This window comes from Panthera pardus, unplaced genomic scaffold (genome assembly GCF_024362965.1).
Source record: "Panthera pardus isolate Hobbes unplaced genomic scaffold, ASM2436296v1 HiC_scaffold_2, whole genome shotgun sequence".
In the NCBI taxonomy this organism is placed as follows: domain Eukaryota; kingdom Metazoa; phylum Chordata; class Mammalia; order Carnivora; family Felidae; genus Panthera; species Panthera pardus.
The window spans coordinates 41,854,324-41,875,929 of record NW_026526765.1 but is presented as its reverse complement, the minus strand read 5'-3'; the positions used below and the strand labels follow the sequence as shown (position 1 = coordinate 41,875,929).

Here is a 21,606-nt window from a genome sequence, read left to right as displayed (position 1 = left end):
GGCTGCTTGTCCTGATCTGCTTAGATGCTCGGTGGGCCCGTTCCTGTGGCTGCAAAATGCGGCCATTGTATTGACTTTAACTCTCACGTTTTGCGATTTCTGTGCCCCCCCCCCCCACCCCTTCCTTAAGTTCTGCTTTACTAATGTAAGGTTGCCCCCCAGTGTTCAAAAAGGTCATGTGCATGGGGAAAAGGTTTCCTTCTAGAACTTCAGAAAGTCTGGCACAAATGTGTTGCATTTGTCCATAAAACCCTCACCATGTGTGTGAATCACCTGGCAGTCTTATTAAAATACAGATGTGTATTGAGTAGGTCGAGGGTGCAGCCTGACATTCTGCACCTCTCACATGCTCCCAAGGTGACTCCGGTGCTGGGGTTGGGGACCACACTCCAAGTAACAAGACTTAGAGTGATTTTCCCTGCATCTCGTCAGTTAATAACCACAGTGCAAGCCACAGACAGTCTCCACAAAGCCTGAATGAATGAGAGGCATCCTTTCTGTCTCCCTGTGTGTTCTCGCCCCTGCCTGCCTTCCCACCTCTTCTAAATTCATTCTCCCCTTCATTCATACCTCTCTGTCTTCACTGGAACATTTACTTCCTCAAATACACCAAACTCTCACCGACCACAGTGCCTTTGCTCATGCTATCCTTGGTGCTCGGGAACACTCCCACCTCTCTTTTTCCCTTGGCTCCTTCGTTTTCATCCTTCAGCGAGTCCGTGAAGTGAGTTCCTCTCTGCCTCTCTCTCCAGTACTCTACTTGTTGTGCAGTAGCCATCTCTGTGTGCCATATTTCTCTGTTACTTATGTACAGTCTGTCCCCTCCTCTAGACCAGAGCTATATGACAGTCCATACTGCCTTACACACTGTTGAGTCTTAAGTGCTCTTGCCTCCCAGCAGATGCTCAGTAAGCATTTGCTGGGCGTGTGTGTAGGCGGGGAGCAAAGGGTCATTCTTCAGCATCCTTTTGCACATTTGAGTCACCTGTCTGAAGGGGCTGTGGTGGGCATGATACTTAGAAGAATCATAGGATGAGAGGTCAGGAAAGGAGATACTTTGAAGCCACATCTCATCTTGAGAGATGTCAAATATGAAAGAAGTGTTTCCCTTAGGACAGGAATAGGAAATACAGTGGAAATAACAGTGAGTCTAACATTTCTTAAACAGAGTTATGTCAAATTAGCTCATGACACGCTGGATTAAACAAAGGTACTGCAGGGCTCTGAGGGACTTTTGGCAAGGTGCCTTCTGAGTCCCTAAGGCGAGGGACAGTGGCTGTGGCAGGGACACCGTGATTCACTTGCCTAGAGGCCCTTCCTTGTCTCCCCCATCTCTCTTCTTTCTCGGCATAGCGCCTGCCACCCACTATCGAGTCTCAAAAGGCCCAATACATGACTTCCCAGCCTTCTGTGCAGCAAGGCCATGGACCTGTTCCTTAGTCCTGCCAATGGGACCTGAGAAGTCTCCTGAGGACTCCTGGGATAGCTTTCTGATCAAAAGAGACACATCAAGAGAAATTTCTTTCCTGTTTTTTGATGTGGTCGTATGAAGACACGATGCCTGGAGCCACAGCAGCCTTTTGTAAACATGAGGGGTCACATCTGGGGACAAAAGCCACTGTACCGAGGAGGGTGGAATGGACAGATGAAAAGAACCTGGGCCCCTGATGGCATCGTCAGACTGCTAAACTGATTTCCTGCCGTGCAGGGCAATATGCACTCTCATTAAGTCACTCTTCAGAAGGCGCTCCTTACTTGTGGCAGAAAACATCCTGACTGCTAAGCACGGCTAAGCTGGTCTAAGCCCCAAAAGGCTGGACTTGGCTCCTGGCTCCATCAGGGTAATCATGTGTCCTCTTGAAAGCTGCTTCCTCATCTGTGAGATGGAAATAATTATTATTTCCTCCCTCCTGGGTTGTTACAGAGGCTGACTGACATGACATGAGGCATATATGAGGCATCGAGACTGGCACACTGTAGGTACTTACTAACGAACTATTGTCATTATCGTTATTTTTTGGATCACGGACCTGTATTTGTTGGAACATCTTGTGCCATCTTGCAGGACCCCACATTCTGCAGGAAACAATCTGGGCGATGCTTACGTTGTCAAATTTTAATGTACAGAAGGAGAAACTGAGGCCAAGGGAGAGCTTCTCTCTAGACTCTTTTATTTTGGAACATGTGCACGATCGGTCTCTTCCCATTTCACACATTTCCACTCACACTGGAAACAACAGAAGGACACAGGTCTGGGTTGAAATTATGTGCTTTTATGGGAAACAGAAAAACCCAACAACAATAACAAAAGCCCTTCAATCTCGCCAAGTTCTCAACCAGTGATAATGAGGCAGTTTCAATGATTGTGTCTGGCTGGGGACATTTCTAAAGGGTCAGGACAGTTGAAATACACTGGCCAAAAAGAGAATTGCAGAGAGGGTTGATGTTTTAAATGAGAGTATGTTAGACCTCTTTTTGGCCCCTCATCCCATCACCCTTTCAAGTCATAGTCTCTTCTCAGTTTACAAAGATCCTTCCTGAACTTTGCTCAAATGCGATCTCTTCCAGAAAGCGTTCCTTGGTCTCCACCAACTGCATCTACCTTTTCAGGAATGCTACAAACATGCTCTCGTGCCATCTCCCATCACTTCCCGCCTTACAACCGTCACGTTTGAGTTCATGCCTGACGACACCCATTGTTAGTAGGCATGCCCCCCACCCCGGCCCAGATCCCGTGTTGCTCATCTTGGTGTTCCCATCTCCTTCCCTTATTCCGTGCTCTGTAGACAGCAGGTGCTCAGCATCAGCAGGTGCTCAGTGAGGGTTTGCTGGACTGAAGTCAGTTCTATATTTGCCACGTCACGTCACCAGCCTCTTGACAGTGATAATGGTTATTCTCACTTCTTCGTCTTTCCTCCATGACCTCAGAGTGATCTAAATCAAGGCATCTCCAAGAAGGAACAGACCCACCAAACATCACCAACTTGGGGTCAAAGGTTTGGGGAAGGGAGGAGAGGAGAGAAGCTAAAGTTAAGCTTTTACTCCTGTTCAGGAAGGCAAGGGGGCAGGGAAGGCAGCCACTGGGGAAATAATCCAGGGTGATCGTGAACAGTGTTGGCCAATGCTTCATTCTGGAATTCTATAAGCAGCCATTCTTCCAAAGGTTTCCCCAATGAAACATGGCCAATCTTGCAGTGGGAGCCGATGACTGGTGGGGGGCTGGTTTGGTTGCCCTTTTAGCCTAGGGACCAGCAGGGGTAGACCAGGAAGCTCTCTCTGGGACATGGCCTGTCTGATGTTTAGAGGGGTATTAGAGGTTGTCTGTCTAGTTGTACTGTTGGAGCTATGATGGGAACGTTAGCCCTGTGGTGTGTTGAGTTGTCAGGCACATTGATTGTAGTAAGGCCAAAGAATACAGGCTGCAGTACTGGGCCTCTCTTCCAAAGGGGGGAAGGGTCAGGAGGTGCTGGGAACAGTGGGGGTGAGAGGAGGGTCCCAAGAGGTCCTGCAGCTCCAATTCTAACAGGTGCCCTGCTGTGGCTCCTGCTTCCAGCTCCCGCGTCTTCCCTCGTCTCCGCGTCAGGGCCAGGCAAAGGGGCCAGTTGCAAGTGGCAGAGGGAAGGGAAATGCCTTTTCTTCCCCTACCGTGAGACTTGGACAAGGGAGAGGTTAGGATCAAGGACAGAAGGAGGAGGACTGAGGAGCTGCAGAGAGGCCAAGGCCCTATCCACTTCTGTTTGCTGCTGTATCGAGTAGATCCGAGGCCCACACTGCCAAGCGCATCACCCCCAGAGAGCACCGAACTCTTAATTGGAGAGGTGGAGAAAATTCTGCACGGGCTCTCAAAGGCGCTCAGGGACTTAGGGAGATCGCTGTGGCTCCTCCCATGGGAGGCCCCTCTGGGGCCAATAAGGTGTGAAAACTCCATGGTCAGCATCCACCCTGGAGACTGGGGCAAGAGCCGAGAAGCAGAGAGAAGAGAGACTTCTTCAGGCACCTCCTTAGGAAAGAGAGTTGGACCTTGGGGGACTCAGGTTAGGGACAGATGTTTCAGTATAAAAAGGATCCCCAGCAAAAGGATGGGAGTCCCCTCAAATCCCTTCCCAAACCCCAGAGCACTTAGAAAAGAGAGAGTAAGGAGCATAAAAATATCTCGATGATGTGGGCTTGCCTGACAGTACAGAAAAGCAAGTCTCATGGCAGGCAGTGTGTCCCATTACACAAGAGAGGATTATACCGAGCTTCAGTATAGAGATTTTACATATATCTTTATATAAATGCATATATATTTATAGAGCCTCTGCCTAGAACAGCCGGGCTTGCTTCTTCAGTTCATTCCTCTTCCAGAGGGCCAGCCGGTCAAACTCAGAGATGGTCATGCCGAAGACCTGGTAGAACTCCTCCTGGGACAGGTGGCGCTGAAATAAGGTGGGAGGGGACAGAGAGGGAACGCTTGAGGATGTGAGGTGGAGGCTGGGGGCAGGTGCAGGCAGAAGCGGACCCTGTGTGTATCCTCTGGGCGTGCTGTGCTTGGCGCAGTGTGTGACCCACAGGGGTGTGGGCTGCGTAGATGTCAAATGGCAGACCGTGTGCATGAATGCTTCCTCAGAGGGGCTTCTGTAGCTGGTCTGGGGAGGCCTCCCCTGCCCAAGACTCAGTGGGGATTCTATACTTCACCTAAGTGCCTCCTCTCCATGCTTCGTGGCGGACCCCACCCGCCCGCATCCTGCTGCCTGCATTCTGTGCCCCAGGGGGTGTATGGATGAACGCTATTCCTCCTTCCTTTGGGAGTAAAAGGGGGCATATCCAAGATTTTAGGGTGCACTTCCTCTTATTAATATTTTTACAGATGATCCGGAAGGCTGTCCCTCAGGCCAATGAAAAAAAACTGCTGTTCCTATTTCTCCACCCACCGAATTGTCCTTTCGTATCTGTCTTATATGAAAAGAAATAGGTCACATAATGAAACACGGTTCTGCATTCCTTAGCCGGTTTCCCCCCTCCTTTCTGCCTCCCTGACCTCTTGCCCTTCCAAGCAGCCTGGAAAGTCGATACGTTGTCAAAAGCTTTCAGAGTTAGAGATATATGGCACCTGAAATGTGGCAACATGTTAACAATTCCTGCATTTAGGTGAAAGGTAGAAGGATGTTCATTTTACTCTTCTTGCAACTTTTCTGGAGGCCTGAACTTTTTCAAAATAAAATTTAGCATTATGTTTGAAGAGAGAAATATCTGGCACATATCCTGCCTGAAAACTTAATGGAATCACTGAGATGCCCTGTCGGTCACCATGATGTTAGCTAACTGAAGACTGAAGGAGATTCACCAAGAATTCTGTATACAGCCACGCAGTAATTAGCCAATTCCCCGCCTATGTGAACTAATATTTTGGCCACATTTCCAGATCTTGAGGCAAAGGTAATTTTGATATTTTTGATAGATAATATTGTTTGCTGGTGACTCTGAGCTGATGTTTCAGTATGTAACAATATTTAACAACCCCAGCAACCCCTTGCATTGCATTTCTGTTATGCCCAATATGCATCACTGCATGATCGCCCCCATTTTTCTCACTGAATCCTTCCAACAACTCTGAAGAACAGAAATTATTTCTATCCAGTTGAAAGATGAGAAAACCAAAAGTCAAACAGTTAAAATGACTAACTCGGCCGAAAGGGAGGGAGGGCAGGTGGGAGGGAGGCCGGGGTAAGCAGCAGAGCGGAGACCGAAGGCTAGGCTTTCCGATTCCAAACACAGTGCACGATGTTGCCCCCTTGGGCAACCCCATCACAAATTCATAAGTAATCCTTTCTATTATGGAAAAATTTCAAAAATACTCAAAAGGGAGGAAATCACACAATGCGTACATCTATGCCCATCAGCCAGATTCAACAGTTATCAAGGGTTTGTTAGGTTTGCTTCATCTTTTTTTTTTTTCTGAAGTATTTAAAGCACATCTTAGACACTGTGTCAGTTCATTCCTATGTGCTGCAACACGTATCTCCCCTAGAGATCTCAAAACATCTCAAAGCCTACCGGACATCTTCTTTCCTAAAAACAGTTCACAGTACTTCCTCACAATCACGTAATACCTGTCCATAAGAAGATGCCCCTAATTGTCTCAACAATGTCTTCTTGTTGTAGTTTGTCTCTTTGAACAAAGGGGCCAACGGCATCCACAAATCACATGTGGTTCTTAGGTCCCTTCGGTCTCTGTGGGGCCAGACAGTGCTTTCTTTTGTCCATGCTGTTGACTTGTCCATAGTTGTCCCACCCACACTCAAGTCAGTGCTGAGAAATGATATGGATGTGAGGGATTTCTCCTCAGTTCCTTCCACAGTCAACACTTAAGGGAACTGTAATTTAACCTCCATCTGTTTTGTTGTTGTTGTTGTTCTTGTGGAGGGTGATGGCTATGGTTGGTTCCCTAGTTCATCTTCTCTGCTGTGCCCCCAAATCTTTTTTATGAGTTTCCATGTAAAGGGATGGCAGACTCAACTTGAGAACATGCCGGAGGAGACTGAGGCTCTCCCACTCCCCCTCTGTGAAGGACCAGCTGCTGCCCCCTTTCTTTTTTTTTTTTTTTTTGCCAGTTCTCAGAGCACCTAATGCCAGCCCTGTCCCTGTGACATTCTCCACAGACTTTAAAGCATGAAGGTTAAGGGCATAGGCTTTAGAGCCGGGCAGACATGACTGCGTGACCTTGGACAAGTTACGTCACCCCACTGAGCCTTGATTTCCTCTTCTGGAAAGTGGGAGCATCCTAGTGCCCACCTCCTGGATACAGTAAGGGGAATGAGAAAGCACAGGTCATGGACAGAGGTCCGCACACGGGAAGGACCCAAATGCTGGTCACCCTCACTCCTGCAACAATCTCTTCATGTGTTTGTCACATAGTGGGGGGGTCTGGTCCTCATTTCACTTGGTTTCATTTCTGCCTCATCCTCTTCCCTGTGCTCATGTGACCCAGCCACACTCACCACCTGCTTTCCTCACCTGTGAGGGCCTTGGCAGTGGCTGTTCCCTCTGCCAAGGATGCTCTTCCTCCTCATATAAGTTCCCTCTGCCAAGGATGCTCTTCCTCCTCATATAAGGTTAACTAAATGGTTCATCTATTTCAGGTCTTTGTTCAGATGTCACATTTGCAGAGAGATCACTCTGACCACCCTATTTAACACTGCAACTTACCTCTCCCTCTAAACCCCAATTCTCCGCTGTCCTTTCACTTCTTCCCTCAGCCCTGTTAGTTTCCCATGTTCCAGATCATTTATTTATTATTTGTGTCATTTAGTGTCTGTCTCCTCATGCGAGAACACCAGCTCCAAGGGGGCAGGGGTCCCTGTTTTGTTCACTGGTATACTGCAAGCCCTGAGAACAGGACCTGGCCTATATAATAGACTTTCAGTAAGTATTTTTTGGGGGAATGACAATCTGCATTCTGAGCTCCTTGAGGAGCTCTTCAGTCCGGAGGGGGACTCGGGCAGTGTTTGTAGCCCTGTGGTCTCAGCTCCGGCTCCATGTTAGACATCCCTGGAAGCCTCTCTGATGCCTGAGCTCCTTCCCCAGATTGCGATCGAATTGGTCTAGGCTGGGGCGTGGTATCGTTGTTTTTAAGAAGCTCCCTGGCTGATTCTTAGGGCAGGGTGAGCTTCCTTGATCAGAGCTTCTGGGTATCCTGGAGGATGTACGAGGGCAATTGGTCCTCCAGGATGAACCAGGTTCCCGAACCTCATTTCTATCCCTGAATGCTGGCTCCACTGAGCTGCTGTGGGAGCTGTCCCCTTCAGCACCAGCAGCCACTCACTGCTACAGTAAAGGAGGCCCTCGTAAAAGTGGGGATAATCACATTGCTAGGCTGCTAGCCCAGCACGCTGGAGTTGGAAGGACTCACAAAACTTCCTGGCCTACTCACATTCCCCTCCGTTCCAACCCTTTATTCTGGGTGAAACCGCGGCAGTCAGTTGAAGGGCGGTTGATATGCTCATCCCAAGGGCTGTTGAACCTCCTTTCTTAGAAGCATTCAATTCCACAAACATTTTCCAGTACTTCCCCTGGTCCGAACCCCATGGTAGAGGACTGACTGCCTCTGTCAGGCAGAGGAAACAGATAGTTCGTTGCTCTGATACAAGAGAGGGGAAGAGCTGCTTGATCTGCACTCTGGACACAGGGCTGGGGTGGGGGGGCTGGGGGAGGGGTGAGGGACACATCCTGGGAAGGTCTGGGGGGCTCTGGGACATGGGCATCATCACTATGGGGGGCCCTGAGGAGTCAGGAGGCTGGCAAGATGGGAAGGGCATTCTAGGAGAGCGAGAGGCAGGGAGAGGCACAGTGGAAAAGGGCAGTGTGCTCCTGGATCGGGGCCCAGGAACTGGAACGCCAAGCCAAGTGGAGGAGACTGCTGGAAAGTCCGATGCCACATTCAGGCTGGCCTCTGTGCTTTGTTTATGCTGTTCCGCTGTTCATGATTCTCCCTCCCCCCTCTCCACCCATCCAACCTGCGCCTTCAAAGTCCGTCCGCCTAGGTCACTGCCAGACTCTGTGCCAAGGGCTCTGTGTATAGTGTCTCACTTACTTCCGCTGGCACCTTGCGGGGAGCACCATGATTGCCCCACTCCACAGAGGAGAAAACTAAGGTTTGGAGAGGCTGTCACTTGACCAAGCTGTCTTGCTGAGGGATGATGGCAGGGTAAGGGTTGCACCCGGAGTCTGACGTGAGACCACCTTATGCTTTTGCCTTCTACACAGCACTGACTCCCCCATGCTCCCCACCCAGAGCACCGGTTTTCTGTACCATCCTGCAGAAAACCAGTGCTGTGTTTCTTCTTAGCAACCAGTCAGCAGGCCCCTGAGAGCAGGGACCAAATCTAGCTCTTGTCTTAAGTCGACAGAAGCATCAGCGGGAGACGTGCTGAAGTTCTGCACCACAGATGCTCATCGGATTGGGAAGGCAGCACAGAGCGTTTCGACCTGGGCTCAAGGAACCAGGCTGGCATCCCTGCGTTTTCAACAAGCTGTGTGACCTTAAAGCTTTTCATTTTCTGCCTGCCCTCTCGAGCTGGGTTAGATCAGGCAACTTCTGGAATCCCTTCAAACCCAAAGGCGCCTGCTCAGTTTTCTATACTTACCTCTAAACGCGTCCGGTCCACATCCTTGGGCAGTCGATTTCTTCCTCTTGTGGTCACCAGCAGAAGTTCATAAGGGTAGATCTAAGGAGAAAGGACAGGGTGGGGGGTGGGGTTCCAGGTCAGGTGAAGGTGGTAGGCTTATCCCTTCAGCTGCATGTTGTGTCTGGGCTCCCTCCTCTCCCCAGAAAGGGTCCGTGGTTAAAGTCTGGAGGAAGGGCTGGGTCTGTTCTTGGAGAGTTGCCTGATGGCCTCAAGGCACCTTCTCCCCAAAGGCAAAACCTGAATCCCCTAATACTGCTAAGAATAAGCTTGGTGGTGTTTGACATAAATGTGGCACAAGGCCTCCTAATTGTAAACGTCTCAGGTCTCGTGATTGGCAAGCCTCCAGAAAGTCTCCAAGGCCCACAAGGAACTGTCTGATTTCAGCGGGCAAAAGACATAGGGCAGGATTTGGGGAAAGCTGGCCAGGGAGGGACCGGATATGCCGGTCTCAAGAGGACCCTTGAGGTTATTTATTCGATGTTTCCTTCCCTGAATAGATAATGTGGTGATCCTCCTGCTGGCCCCCAATGGAGCGGCTCCCAGGGTCCCAGAGACCCCCAGGGTCAACGCATCTCCTTTACCTTGTACTCTGTAGAGAGAAAAGAGACACACACAAAATGGAAATACATTGGTTTTTGCTTTGCACCACTACACTGGCCTCTGTCTGAGAGACCCTGTCCTTGTTGAATTCAGCCCAAATCAAGGCTGGTATAAGCGTAAAGGATGGCTAGAGATGGGGGTTGGGCTGATCCAGAGACAGGGTTTTCAACAAGAAGTGACTTTTGAGATAATTAGAACAGAAATAAGAGGAGATTGTGAAACACATGGGCAAGATCACCTATCTTCCAGAGGAAGCCTCCCGGGTTTTGGTGCAGCCTCGTCCACCTGCCTGAGCCTGCTTGTAGGAATTGCTGGAGGCTGGCGGGAGAGCATCGCTGGCAGAGAGCATGAAGCTCATGGAATGTTCGTTGGGAACAATGTGCATTTGGCTCCGAGAGTTTCCCTCCCTCCGGGGCTGGCAGGCAAGTCTAGCCGAGCAGTACTGGGACAACAACATTCTGCAATGGCTCTGGGAACCCAGATGGGACAGATGGCCTGGAGATCACCCAAGGCCAGGGACCTGAGAGGAGGAGGGAAGAGGAGGCGAAGAGGGAGGGAGTGGGAAGGGAAAGGGAGTGTGGGAACTCGGGGTTTGGACAGAGCCCAGCGTAGGGCCAGAATCTGTAGTGATCCTTTGCAGAAGGTGAAGACACAGTTACGAGCAGTGCGTCCAAAGCTGCTGTGGGTCCCAGGACGGGGTGGCACTCACCTCGCATGCCCCAATTGACGGCGTTCATGCTGTCATAGTGGAAGAGGTCTGCGCTGGGTGTCTGCAGGGGAGACAGAGCGAGGGCTGGCCTGAGCGAGCTCACTGCTGCCTCCCTGGGGCCATTACCCACCTCCAGAAAATGGCCTGGGGCTGATGGGACAGGGCCTCAGAGAAGCCCCAGTCTTAAGTCACGGGGACCCACCTCACTGGCACATCCCTGGTGCCTAGGCGCAGCACGTAGTTAGGCACCCTATAAATATTCATTTCTTGGTGAACTACATTCCCTGCCTTCTTTCACTGCTCAAATACCGCTTTTCCTATGAAATCTGTCCTGGCAATTCTATTTAAAATTGCAAATTGCCGCCCTCCCTCCCCAAGCTCCCAATCCCCCTCATCCTGCTCACTGTTTCCCTCCCCCCCTCCCCCCCCATAGCACTCACTACCTTCTACAGTCTATATAGTTTGACTTGCATACTATTTACTACTTGCTTTCTGTTTCTCTCCACACGAATGTAAGCTCCAACGAGCAGGGGTCACTGATGTATTCCAAGCACCCAGAGGAGTACCCGACGTATGTAAAAAGCTTTCCATAAATATCTGTTCCGTGACCCAATGTCTAGGCTCCGGAATTGTTAACATCTTGGGGGCAATGTCTCAGCACGGCCTCTCTTACCCTGTGTAGCCCATTTCTTCGGTAGGCAGGCAGGGAGGCAGATTTGGAGATGAGGGGGTCTGAAAAGAAACAGCCAAACAATTACCAGGAGCCCCAAGTCAGGGGTCCCTCTCCTTGAGGCTATCTGGCCTCTGCTAATGGCCAATACTGTCCCCCAACCCTGTGGGAAGCGGGAAGGAAAGGGGCCACCGGCTCCTCCCCCTGCTCTGCAGACTGGCAGCTGACTCAGGGATGCCTCCCCCTGGCAGAATTCCAGGGTCACCTGAAGCACACGTGCACAGTCTTCTGGCCTCACCCTGCACACACCTCCCACGTGTACGAACCTCCCGTGACGAACCCCTGCGTCCTGGCCACCGGTGGCTCTGGACGCAGGCCCTGGATTTGGAGTTGGGCTCAGAGCCCAGACAGGCAGGCTCTCGTGTGGGTAGAAGAGACGCGTGCTCTTCCTTTCTCTCTGGGGGCTACTGGGCACGGCAACTTTGGTTCCAGAACCAAAAACTGAGGCCTACGTCTGACAAACACGGTGGGGTGGACTATTTGAGTTCGGGATCGTGTTGGGACATCACAGCTCCGGGGGACCCGCCTCCAGCTCTGGCTCTCACAAGACACGACAGGCTGAAGGGAGGGCAGGCAGAACATACCGCTGTCAGCCAGGTAGTGGGACCGAGGGGCTGCAAGAAAGAAAAGCCAGAAAGCCGTGTTTGTGGGGGCAGATGGACACGGTGGAAGGTTCATGGGGACAAACAGACATGGCTCCCATTCCTGGGCTACCCTGGCTGGTGGGGAGGAGGGGCCTCCTTCGCCACCTCTTTTCCCACTGGTCAGTTTTCAGTCGCTACACCTGCCCCGCACGCCCCCTCCCCCGCCCAGCACCCGGTGCAAAGCGGGTGCTCTGTGACATTTGCTGCACAGAGGCCACTGGATGGAACTGCGTTTTGAGCAACTCTGGCGCACTGCACAGAACCCAGAGCCAGAGGCTGAAAACACTGCCCCTTGGTAGTCAAACAGGGAAACAGGCACATCGATTTATCCTGGCTCTGCCACTGGCCGATACCTAATTGCTACAAGTTACTTAATCATGCTTTGGTTTTCCCATCGTAAAACGGGGAGGGATAGTGTCTCCCGTATGGGGTTACTGTGAACAATAAATGATACATGATGATTCCATAAGGTATTAGCCCGGTGCCTGTCACCATACAAAGCACCAAGCAAAACTGACTTTATCATCTTCACCACCACCGCCATCTCAGTCTCGCCTAAAGTCGAGGTGCAGCAGGGAAAAGAGGGAACAGCTTATGGCCTTGGAGTCACTCTGACTTGGGTCCGACCCCACTTGGCTCTGTCACTTACAGGCTTGTGAGTGGCCTTGGGCAAGCAGTAAGCTCAGGTCTCTCATCTATAAAGTGGGTGATAATAATCCCTCGACATCGCCAGTCTTTGTGAGGACCAAGAGTGATAATGTATTTACGAGTGGCGGGCATAGGGGATTATCCATTAAGTATTGAGTGGAGATAGGATTTCCCAGCAAGACTGACTCCCACAGGGGTAAGGGAGGGAGGGAAGCATGTGTGGGTCCAGGAACAGGGAGGAATTTACAATGAGAGGATCTCTGGGCAAAGTGCCTGCTCCAAGGTTCTTCTTGTTTTCTTCCTGTGATGGGAGGCTTACTACCTCAAGAGGCAGTCACTTATATCGTTGAGCCATTCAGGCTATTAGGAGACATTTCTCTGCGCTGAGTCTGACCGAAAGTCACAGCTTCAGACGCCCCAGAGAAACAAGTGCCCGCTCAGGGCAGAGCATGGTCTTACTTGGTGCCCCAGACAGCACCTCACCAAGTGTGTATTCTAGACCCAAGCAAGGCCATAAGGAGTTTAAGATTCATTCAGGGAGTTGGAAGGAAGTGCCCCCACCCCCCACAGACTTCCAGGGCGGTGCTTACAGCCATTGAGGGACATGTCATAGCCAGCTGTGTGCAGGGCCTCCCGGCTGCTGGTGGAGCTCCGGGGTGGGGTCCAGGGATCCGCGTAGGAGCTGGACCGGGCCTTCATCTCCTCCTTCAGAATCAGCCGGCCAATTCCACTCTGGAGCTGGGTGTGGGGGAGGGGCGAGATGGAGTCAGAAGGAGGCAAAGAACACTGAGCCGGAGCAGGCTTGGGGAGAAGGGTGGGTGACTGGATTCTGGTGAACCTCTGTCATTTTTGCCTTCCCCAAACCCTGCAACCCCTCCTCGCAACCCCGCAGCTTCATTTGGGACTTTGTCCCTCTTCCACAAGCAGTGCCGTGGTCTGGGGATGGGGAGGGGTCTCCGGCGGAGGGCACTGGAAGTGGGCCTGGCCAACGGCACGTGGGCAGATGGCTCTAGCTGGGCCAGCAAGGGCCTTCCTTTGGACTCTTGTCACTGGCACCCGTCTCTTTTTTAAAAAATTGTTATAGAGGTGACATTCACATAACACACAATTAACCACCTTTATCTAGTTCCGAACATTGTTTATCACCCCCCAAAAAGATCCTGTCCCTGCTTCCCTCTCCTCCTGGGCCCTGGTATTCACGAGTCTGCGTTCTGTCTCTGTGCATCGACCTGTTCTGGACATCTCCTAGAAACGGGATCATCCAACGTGTGGGCTTTTGTGACTGGCTTCTTTCACTAAACATACGGTTTTCGAGGTTCATCCACATGGTGGCCTGTATCATTACGTCATTCCTTTTTGGGTCTGAGTAACATCCCATTGGACGGGTACACCGCGTCTTGCTTATCCATTTGGGCAATGATGGACATGTGGGTGGCGTCCACCTTTTGGCTATCGTGCAAAGTGCGGCTAGGAGGATACATACACGTGCGCTTGTTCGAGTCCCAGGTTTCCCTTCTTCTGGGTAAATTACCCAGGAACGGAATTGCCAGCCTTTCCCTGGTGGCTGCACCCCTTTCCATTCCCACTGGCGGCGCATGAGAATAACCTGCCTGAGCACCGGGGCAGCGCAGACGTGAGCCAGCACAAGAGAAGGGAGAGACAACTTTCCTATGGCAATTAGTTGAGCGGCTGGATCTAGTCATACCGGAAACTCCCCCTACCGTTTGACTTTTTTGGTTATGCAAGGCTGTATGTCTCTTTTCTTTACCATAAGTGGGTTTGAATTCGGTTTCTGTCCCTGTCAAATGAAAAAATCCTCAGTAACATACCGCCTAGGCATCTCACCCAGGGGGTAGCCTGCTCACCTTGTGCATGCTGCGGTCAAAGTCGTCTTCCTCTCCTCCAGATGAGAACCTTCTGGCTCGGGGCACTGACAAAAGACAGCTAGGATCAGCTCCCGCGTGTGTTCCCCACTCAGCCTGCCCCCGGCAGAGGGCCCAGAGGGACACAGAGCCTCGACAGGTGAGGGGTTTCCTTTCAGTCCACCACTTTCCAGCCGAGTAACCCCGATGGAGTGTGGGTCTCCTGTATGGGAAGGCCCAGCAGCCCTTCCCATTCTTGGCCATGAAGGGCAGGTGAAGCCAACTGCCCAAACACAGCCAATGAGCCTCAACATCGGGACTTTTCTTGCTGCTGGCGGGAGGGAGAAGCCTTCTTTCTGCCAAGGATAGGCCTGGGAGAGCCTAGACCTGCTGGAGTTCATCCTGCCATATGATAAGGGCAGACCCGGCCTGAGAACGGAGCCACCCCGGGGACAGGACCAGCCCCAATGACGGCCATTTACCTCTGGATCCAGCTGTGCCTCAAAAACTTTCACTCTCATGACCCAGAAAATCTTTGCTTTGGCTTAAGCCATTTGGAGTTTTTTTTTTTTTCTCTTTTTGGGTTTATTCTTTTGTGGTTGCAATGGTCTCAGATCCCTCTGCCCGCCCCCCCCCCCCAATGCCTCCCCAAAACATGTAGCTCTCGAAGATCGCTGTCTGCTTTAGGATGTAGTTGCTTGTGTCTTATCTCCTTTCCCAAATGGAGAATATTTTGAGGGCAAGGCAGGGCCCATCTCTGAGCTCCCATGAAGCTTTGCTCAGAATGGACATTCAGTCAGTAAAGGTATGCACTGAATCAAAATGGAGCTTGAAGACAATGTGCCCCCATGCTTCGTGGGTGGGGACCCATCTCCCCAGCTGGAGATGCCTGACCGGGTGGGATGGCGCCTTCAGGACCCCCTGCCAGGGTAAACTCCCTTTTCTATCTTCCGAACCATTTTCCAACCCACAGCCAAAGTGGTCTCTTAAACACACACATTTGATCCTGTCACTCTCAATGGTTTCTTACTGTTTAGGATAAAGACCCACATCCTTACCTCAATGCACAAGGCCCCATGGGATGTGGTCCCTCAGCCCGCACCTGCTTCCCTCCCTCTCTGGCTCCAGGTTAAGCTGACAGCCTTTCCTTTCCTCCAGTGGAACACACCCTCCCACCTGGGGTCTTTGCAGATGTCCTTCTATACCCTGCTGGCTTACCTCCTCCCCACTCTTCCTGTGGCAGCTGAGTATCTGCTTTGAGAAGGTTCCATCACGTTCTAGACTGGACTGCATGGCCCCTCCCACTAGCTCCTCTACCTCTGTGTATCACCTCCCGTACATCACTTCCCTCTCCAGCGGGGACCTATGTCTCCTCCATAAAGGCAAGAACCTGGTCTATTTTGCTCCCTGGTGACTCATTAGGCCCCAGGGCTGGCCTTCAATACATACGTACATTCATACATTTGCCGAATGAATAAATGAACAATTGTGTGAAGGAGTGGGCAACCGTCCTAGCCCCACTGTGTCCCTGGCACAGGTGACAGGGCTCTGGTCCAGGCTCCTCTGTGGGGCGCGTTACCTTTGGGGGACCCATGGTAGGTCCAGTACTCAGACTCTGCAGCATAGTAGGGGTCTGGTGAGTAGGCTGGACTATATTTGGAGGCCTGGCTGATGTCTTCACTTGTTTTGCTTTTGGTTGCTGTTGACAAATCGCCTGCAAAGGACCCAAGGAGAGAGCTTCAGGGAGGCAGAGTGTCCTAGAACAGTGTACTATATACTCTCTTCCTGCCTTGGCCAGGCTCCAGCCTGGGGGAGGGAGGTCACTCTGAGGCCAGGGTCTAGGACATGGAGCATCAGAGCTGGAAGAGCCCTCAGGCCAAGCCCCCTCATGTTACGGTTGGGAATCTGAACACCAAAGAGGGCAAGGGGCTTACTGAAGACCAGACACAGCAAGTAGACCAGAACGGGACCAGACGCCTGCCCAGGGCTCCTGCTACCACATTTCACAGACTCCCAGGGCTGCTCCCAAGAGAACACTAAGGCTGTGGCTCCTCCAAGTAAGATTAAGCAGGTCCCAGGTGATCCCATGTCCCTACCTTCCTCAGCCTCTAGAAACCTGCCTTGTTTCGTATTTGAGCCATACGTAGGGTGGGAGTCACCAACCAGGGCCACGTGCTGCATATCAAATTTCCCCTCCCACTAAAATGCCACATCTTGCTTGGGGAGACTCTATGGCCCAGAGAAAGAGCACTGGACAGGGTTCAACAATGCTGGGTTCTGGCCCCAGCTCTGCCACTTAACTAAGCTGTAATACTGGGCACCTCTTGCCCCTCTCTGCCTCAGTTTCCTCATCTGTAAGTATCAGAATTGGTCTTGCTGGGTCAGGTGCCATCCGGCTTGAAGCTTCCACAACATGGACCATCAAACCTACTGCTGCCACAAAACCATCCAGGGCAGTGATTTTAGCACAGCCCAAAGCCTGGCAAGAGACTGACTAGGGCGGAGAGAGAACTGGAGACACGAGTGAGCCCCCATGATCATCTCAGGAAGAAGCGATAGGACTATCCCACACCCTGTGCAGTCAGAGCAGCAGAGCGTCCTGGGATCAGCCCTTTGCCAGCTCCAGCCTGTGCACCCTCCCCCAGCAGGAGGGAGGGTGCAAGTGGAGCTTTGGAAGCTCCACTTGCTTCCAAAGCTTGCAGATTCTCTTGAACTTGGGTCCTGGGCAGTCCCTCCCATCTCAACTGATGTCATTCAGCCTTTTCACGTGCCCTCTTATCCCTGCAATCTACCTCCACCCCAAACGCCTCCTACGTCTGCTCTGGTGTTGAGCCCAGCTGGAACATCCCACAGTCCCGAGGTGTTTGAGACCCCGGGGGCCTGTTCTGGACAAACTGGCTTTGTCAGGGTTGGTACGTTTCTGTGGCCACTCGGGATGCACGGCTTGTCGTCCACAGCCACACATAGATATGCACGCGCTCAGAGTCACCTGGACCCCAGCCCAGCCCCCTCTGAAACTGAGGAAATTGTCAGGTCTCAGCCTAGAGCCATGATTTACATTTGTATTGCCCCTCCACCAGCTCAGTGAGCTCAGATCCCAGTCCTGGGCTACCTCCATCTGTTTCCATCTTCCTCCAATTCTGTACCCCGCCCCCTCTGTTACCCAGGTAGCCTGTGGGCATGTGAGGGTGATACAGGGTACCAGTTGCCCCTGTGCATCCTCAATGCAAAGGGCGTGCTTCATCGGCTGAGGCTCAGTAAGCGCGTTTGCAAGAAGGAACAGGTCTCAGCGATGCCTGACTTCTACGGGAGTGCAGGTAGGAATCATGAATGGAGCTCGTTATGGTGTGGATTCCTAGGTCACACTCTCAGTATTTCTAATAAGAAAGTCCAGAGCAAGGGAGGGACCAGGGCATCTGCTCGAGTATCCATGCCTTGGAGTGCATGCTCCCAGCGCATTTGAGAAGGGTTGCTCTGGCCATGGAATTTAGGACACCAGACAGCAGGGTGGTGGGGTTGGAAAGTAGGTGGGAAAACATTTAGGGGACACGAGAGCTTCCTTGCTCTTTTGAAATGACACCAAACTCCCCCCCCCGCCCCAGCATCACCTCAAGTGATTGGGGGATAGCCAACAAGAAGGACAGAACTGCAGCCCTGCGTGCGTCCCTCCACCTGGCCACAGCAGACCATCTGCACAGATGGTGAGTGGCCCCGCCCCTTTCCTGGCCACGCCCTCTCCCCGACGGACCGTACCATGCCGTTTGTAGATCGGGGGTTTCCGGTAGATGTTACTTTCTCCAGCTGCCAGGCCGACCCAGAAGGGACCAATGGGGAGAGGAGAGACAGAGAAAGAGAGAAAGACGGAGAGCGGAGGAAAGGAGACAGCAGTTGGTCAGCTGATCTGAGAACGAAAGACAGTCAGCGTCTTTCCCAAGGGTGCACCACCTTTCCCTGGTGGACGTCCTCTTTCAAAACTCAGTTTCCAACCTCAACCCGGGAGGTTCTAAGAAAGGTGAGGGAGGGGGGAGGAATGGATGGATTCTAATGGTGCGGAAGAAGGGACTCGGGCTCCAGTGGTGGGCATGCAGGCAGGAGGCGGCGCGTGCTCAGCAGGACCCCATGCAGGAAGGTGCCCCCTGCCTCCACCCTGCGGCCACGCCTCATTCCACGCACAAGTGCCCAGAATGCTTCAGCACGATCGCCCTCCCACTCGCTCAAAAACAGACAGGATGGGACCTTTCCCGGGCAGTGGAGAAAGGTACAGATGAAACAGCAGGATGAGCTCCTGGGGAAAAGCGAGTGGGGAGTAAATACCTGAGCTCAGAGTTGGGAGACAGGGTTGAGGCCCAGCTCTGCTGAACTCTGGGCAAGACCCTAAGTCAGACCTACAAGGTCACCGAACCCCTGCCTTCCGCTTTATCTCCTATCACTCCCCTCGCCGCTCACCACTTCCAGGCATGCTGGCCTGCTGCCAGTTCAGTGTTTCAGGGCCTTTGCACTTGCCGTGCCCTCTGCGCAGGACTTTTTCCCTGAGATCTTCAATGGCTGGCTCCTTCTCATCTTTCCCCACCCCAGTCACTCTACCGCGGTGCCCTGTTTATTATGTTTACTGCACATATCATCTACCTGAAATTACCCTTTTACTCGTTTACTCTTTTACTAAATTTCTTTCCACATATAAATACCATGAAGGCAGGACCTGGGCTGGTTTGAGCACATTTGCAACCTCAGGGCCCAGAACAGTGCCTGGCTGTATAGAGAGAACAACAGAGGCTCAGGAAAGCTAAGTAACTGGCCCCAGCTCACAGGCTTCTAAGTGGTGGAATCAGGATTCAATCCCAAGAGTTTTGATGCCAAAGCCCAGGACTTCCAGCATGGTTACTGCCGGGTCCCGGCACGGCCCTCAGACACTTGAGGCACTTCTCCAGCTGCTTCGTGGTGGTCTTGATCAAGGCTGGCTCTGTCAAGTGGGTGGCCTAAAGCCCATGGGCGAGTCGGGACTGCAGGGTGGGTTAGTGTGGGTAGCTGGTTAGGGAGGGTCCCCAGGAACCGGCTTCTCTTCGCTGCCGGTGCAGGGCGCCCGGCGTCCCCATGGAGCATGCACCCGTGCTGGGAATTCCGGGCTGGCAGCCTACCTGGGATGTGAAAGTGCTTGGGAGCCTGGTAAGAGGTTGGAGTGGAGGACCTCACATCTAACTGGCTATGGTATGGAGAGCTCCGGCCACTCTCGGGCCCTGGAGCACGCAGGCAGTGGTCCCCAGAAAGAACAGAGGCACAGAGAGAACAGGCATTAACGCGGTGGCAGTTAAGGCAGCAGTGACGTGATGACAGCAGGGATGGCGGGGAGGGGCTGTGCTCTCATGCACCGTGTCTGCACAAACAGGCTGGACCTTGTTTTATTCCCTCACCCCGAAGTCAGATTTTGTAGGTTGTAAGAATCAACTCCACTGAGCATCAGGAAGGTGACTTTGCACCTCTTAGCTCCCCACCACCCCTCTTGATTACTTCTTTCCTCCGTCCAAGCACCTGCTTCACCCCTAACCTCAAGGTGGCCGTGGATGGCCTGACTGGAGGGCGTAAGGCTGGGCCTGTTTCTGGTCCTCTGGCTCTACCCTCTGGATGGGGCAGGCCAAGGCCAACGGCAAAGGAGTCTTCTTCCAGCCAAGGCTGCTGGGATGCCTACAACTTCTCTCCTGGCAGCTTACCACCCGCCTTCTTGTTGCTTCTCAGCCCCTTCTCTCCCCCTGCTAGGGGCATCTCAATATGGCCCAGCTGGTCACCTGGGTGTGGTCACAGACCCCCAGAGGGCCGTGCTGTGACGGAGATCTGGGGCAGGGGCCCTGTGCCGTCTCTGCAGCTGGCAACAGAGCCGGCCACTGCGTTGTCCCCCGGCTCTTCTTGTCCCTTTGGGGGCTTCCCCCTTCCTTACCAGAGCGGTAGTAGTGGTGAGGCGAGCGGGAAAAGGTGGGAGACATGCCCTGCCGGCTGTAGGTGGGGGAGTCGATGTATCCTGGGCTGGAGGCCCTTCTCTGTCGGAGGTCCAGGCTCTCGTAGATGTCCTGGGGGAGGAAGTGGGCCGTGTGAGCAAGGCCGGCGATGTGGCAGGCCTGTGGCTCAAGGGTCTGGCAGGCAGATGGGGGAGGGACATGGAATCTAGGATTCTAGGGGATCCAAAATTCATGGTGCTGCCCTTCTGAATACAGAGGCCCCCTCCCTGGGTTACACACATGGCCTGAGACAAGTTTTTGGGGCCTTCACCCATCACTCTGTCCCTTGAACAGAACCTGTAGGTCACGTGCCTGAAATCCTGGCCAAGGATCAGAGGAGCATCAGGGAGGCCCTCTCTGGGTAGAAGGGGTGCACCCTCTACTGTTTATGCCGCAGCCACTTCCTCCAGATCATGCTTCTAAGTCTCCTGTCTGTGGTGTGGTTGGGGAGCCCCCCAGGGGGCTGGGGAGGGGTGAAACCAGTGGTCGGCTTGGTCAGCATAAAGGGACACAATCATATAAAAGGTCTTCCTGAACCAGCTCGATTACCTGGGAGTAGGGAGATAGTGTTCCCAGCGACTTAGAAGCGAAGAGTTTGAAGGCCATGGTGGAAGGAGCAAAGGAAAAGAGAGGAGGGAGAGAGAAAGAGGGTTACGTAGCACAGCAGAGGCCGGCCTGCAGCTGCTCCTGGGCCCCCTCCCCAGACAGCAGGTGCGCTTAGCGTGTGGGGATACCAGCAGTGCTCACAGAGAGCAGGAAACCCAGAGATGGTGCGCTCCTTTTACCAACGGGAAACCAAGGCCCAGAGAGGGCATGGGGTGGTTCCGGGCCTCTTGGGTACGACGTGGCAGGGTCTTCGCTTGGACCCGGGCTTCTTCACCACAAGCTCAGAGCCATTTCCTGACCCCTCCTTGTCCTTCTACCAGTTCATGACCCTCTGTGGTTCATGACAACAGTGTGCAGGGCGGGGGACCCAAATGTAAGGCCAACTGAAGGCCAGGCCGCTGCCATCAACGTGGGATCTGGGTTGGAGGGTGGTGTAGCAGACTGGAGATGAGACATCCCATCCTGCAGAGGGCGCTGGCCGCTCAGCCCCGGGACACCTGCTCAATGTGAACACAGCTCCTTAAGTTTCCAGGACAAGTCAGAAATGCAGGTTGTTATGTGAAATCTCTCCGTGTGTAAATATTGGCAACTGATTTGCATTTTCAAAAGAGACTTTGTGAGTGAAACAAAACGGATCTGGAGTTGGCTTTGGC

The 21,606-nt window shown here is 52.7% G+C and overlaps 1 protein-coding gene across 9 annotated transcripts in view; it reads right to left on the bottom strand.

Moving 5' to 3' along the window:
- Positions 1–2,253: 2,253 nt before the first annotated feature.
- The window catches only part of ABLIM3 (actin binding LIM protein family member 3), a 111,025-nt gene continuing 91,672 nt past the window's right edge, over positions 2,254–21,606 (bottom strand). For 2 of the 9 annotated variants that reach the window (XR_008423703.1, XR_008423704.1), the window contains 11 exons: positions 20,897–20,926; positions 20,290–20,419; positions 19,496–19,594; positions 18,114–18,161; positions 15,940–16,074; positions 14,364–14,428; positions 13,089–13,236; positions 11,791–11,820; positions 11,150–11,208; positions 9,126–10,537; positions 4,243–4,418 (listed from right to left, as the gene is read on the bottom strand). Coding sequence is in view for 1 of the 9 variants with exons in the window: in XM_053907014.1 (XP_053762989.1) it covers positions 4,305–4,418; positions 9,126–9,206; positions 9,749–9,756; positions 10,477–10,537; positions 11,150–11,208; positions 11,791–11,820; positions 13,089–13,236; positions 14,364–14,428; positions 15,940–16,074; positions 18,114–18,161; positions 19,496–19,594; positions 20,290–20,419; positions 20,897–20,926 (1,008 nt within the window). In the remaining 8 variants the exon portion in view is untranslated. Of the gene's footprint in view, positions 4,419–9,125; positions 10,538–11,149; positions 11,209–11,790; positions 11,821–13,088; positions 13,237–14,363; positions 14,429–15,939; positions 16,075–18,113; positions 18,162–19,495; positions 19,595–20,289; positions 20,420–20,896; positions 20,927–21,606 lie in introns of all 9 variants that reach the window. The other 7 variants (XR_008423705.1, XR_008423708.1, XM_053907014.1 and 4 more) reach the window with 6 other exon arrangements.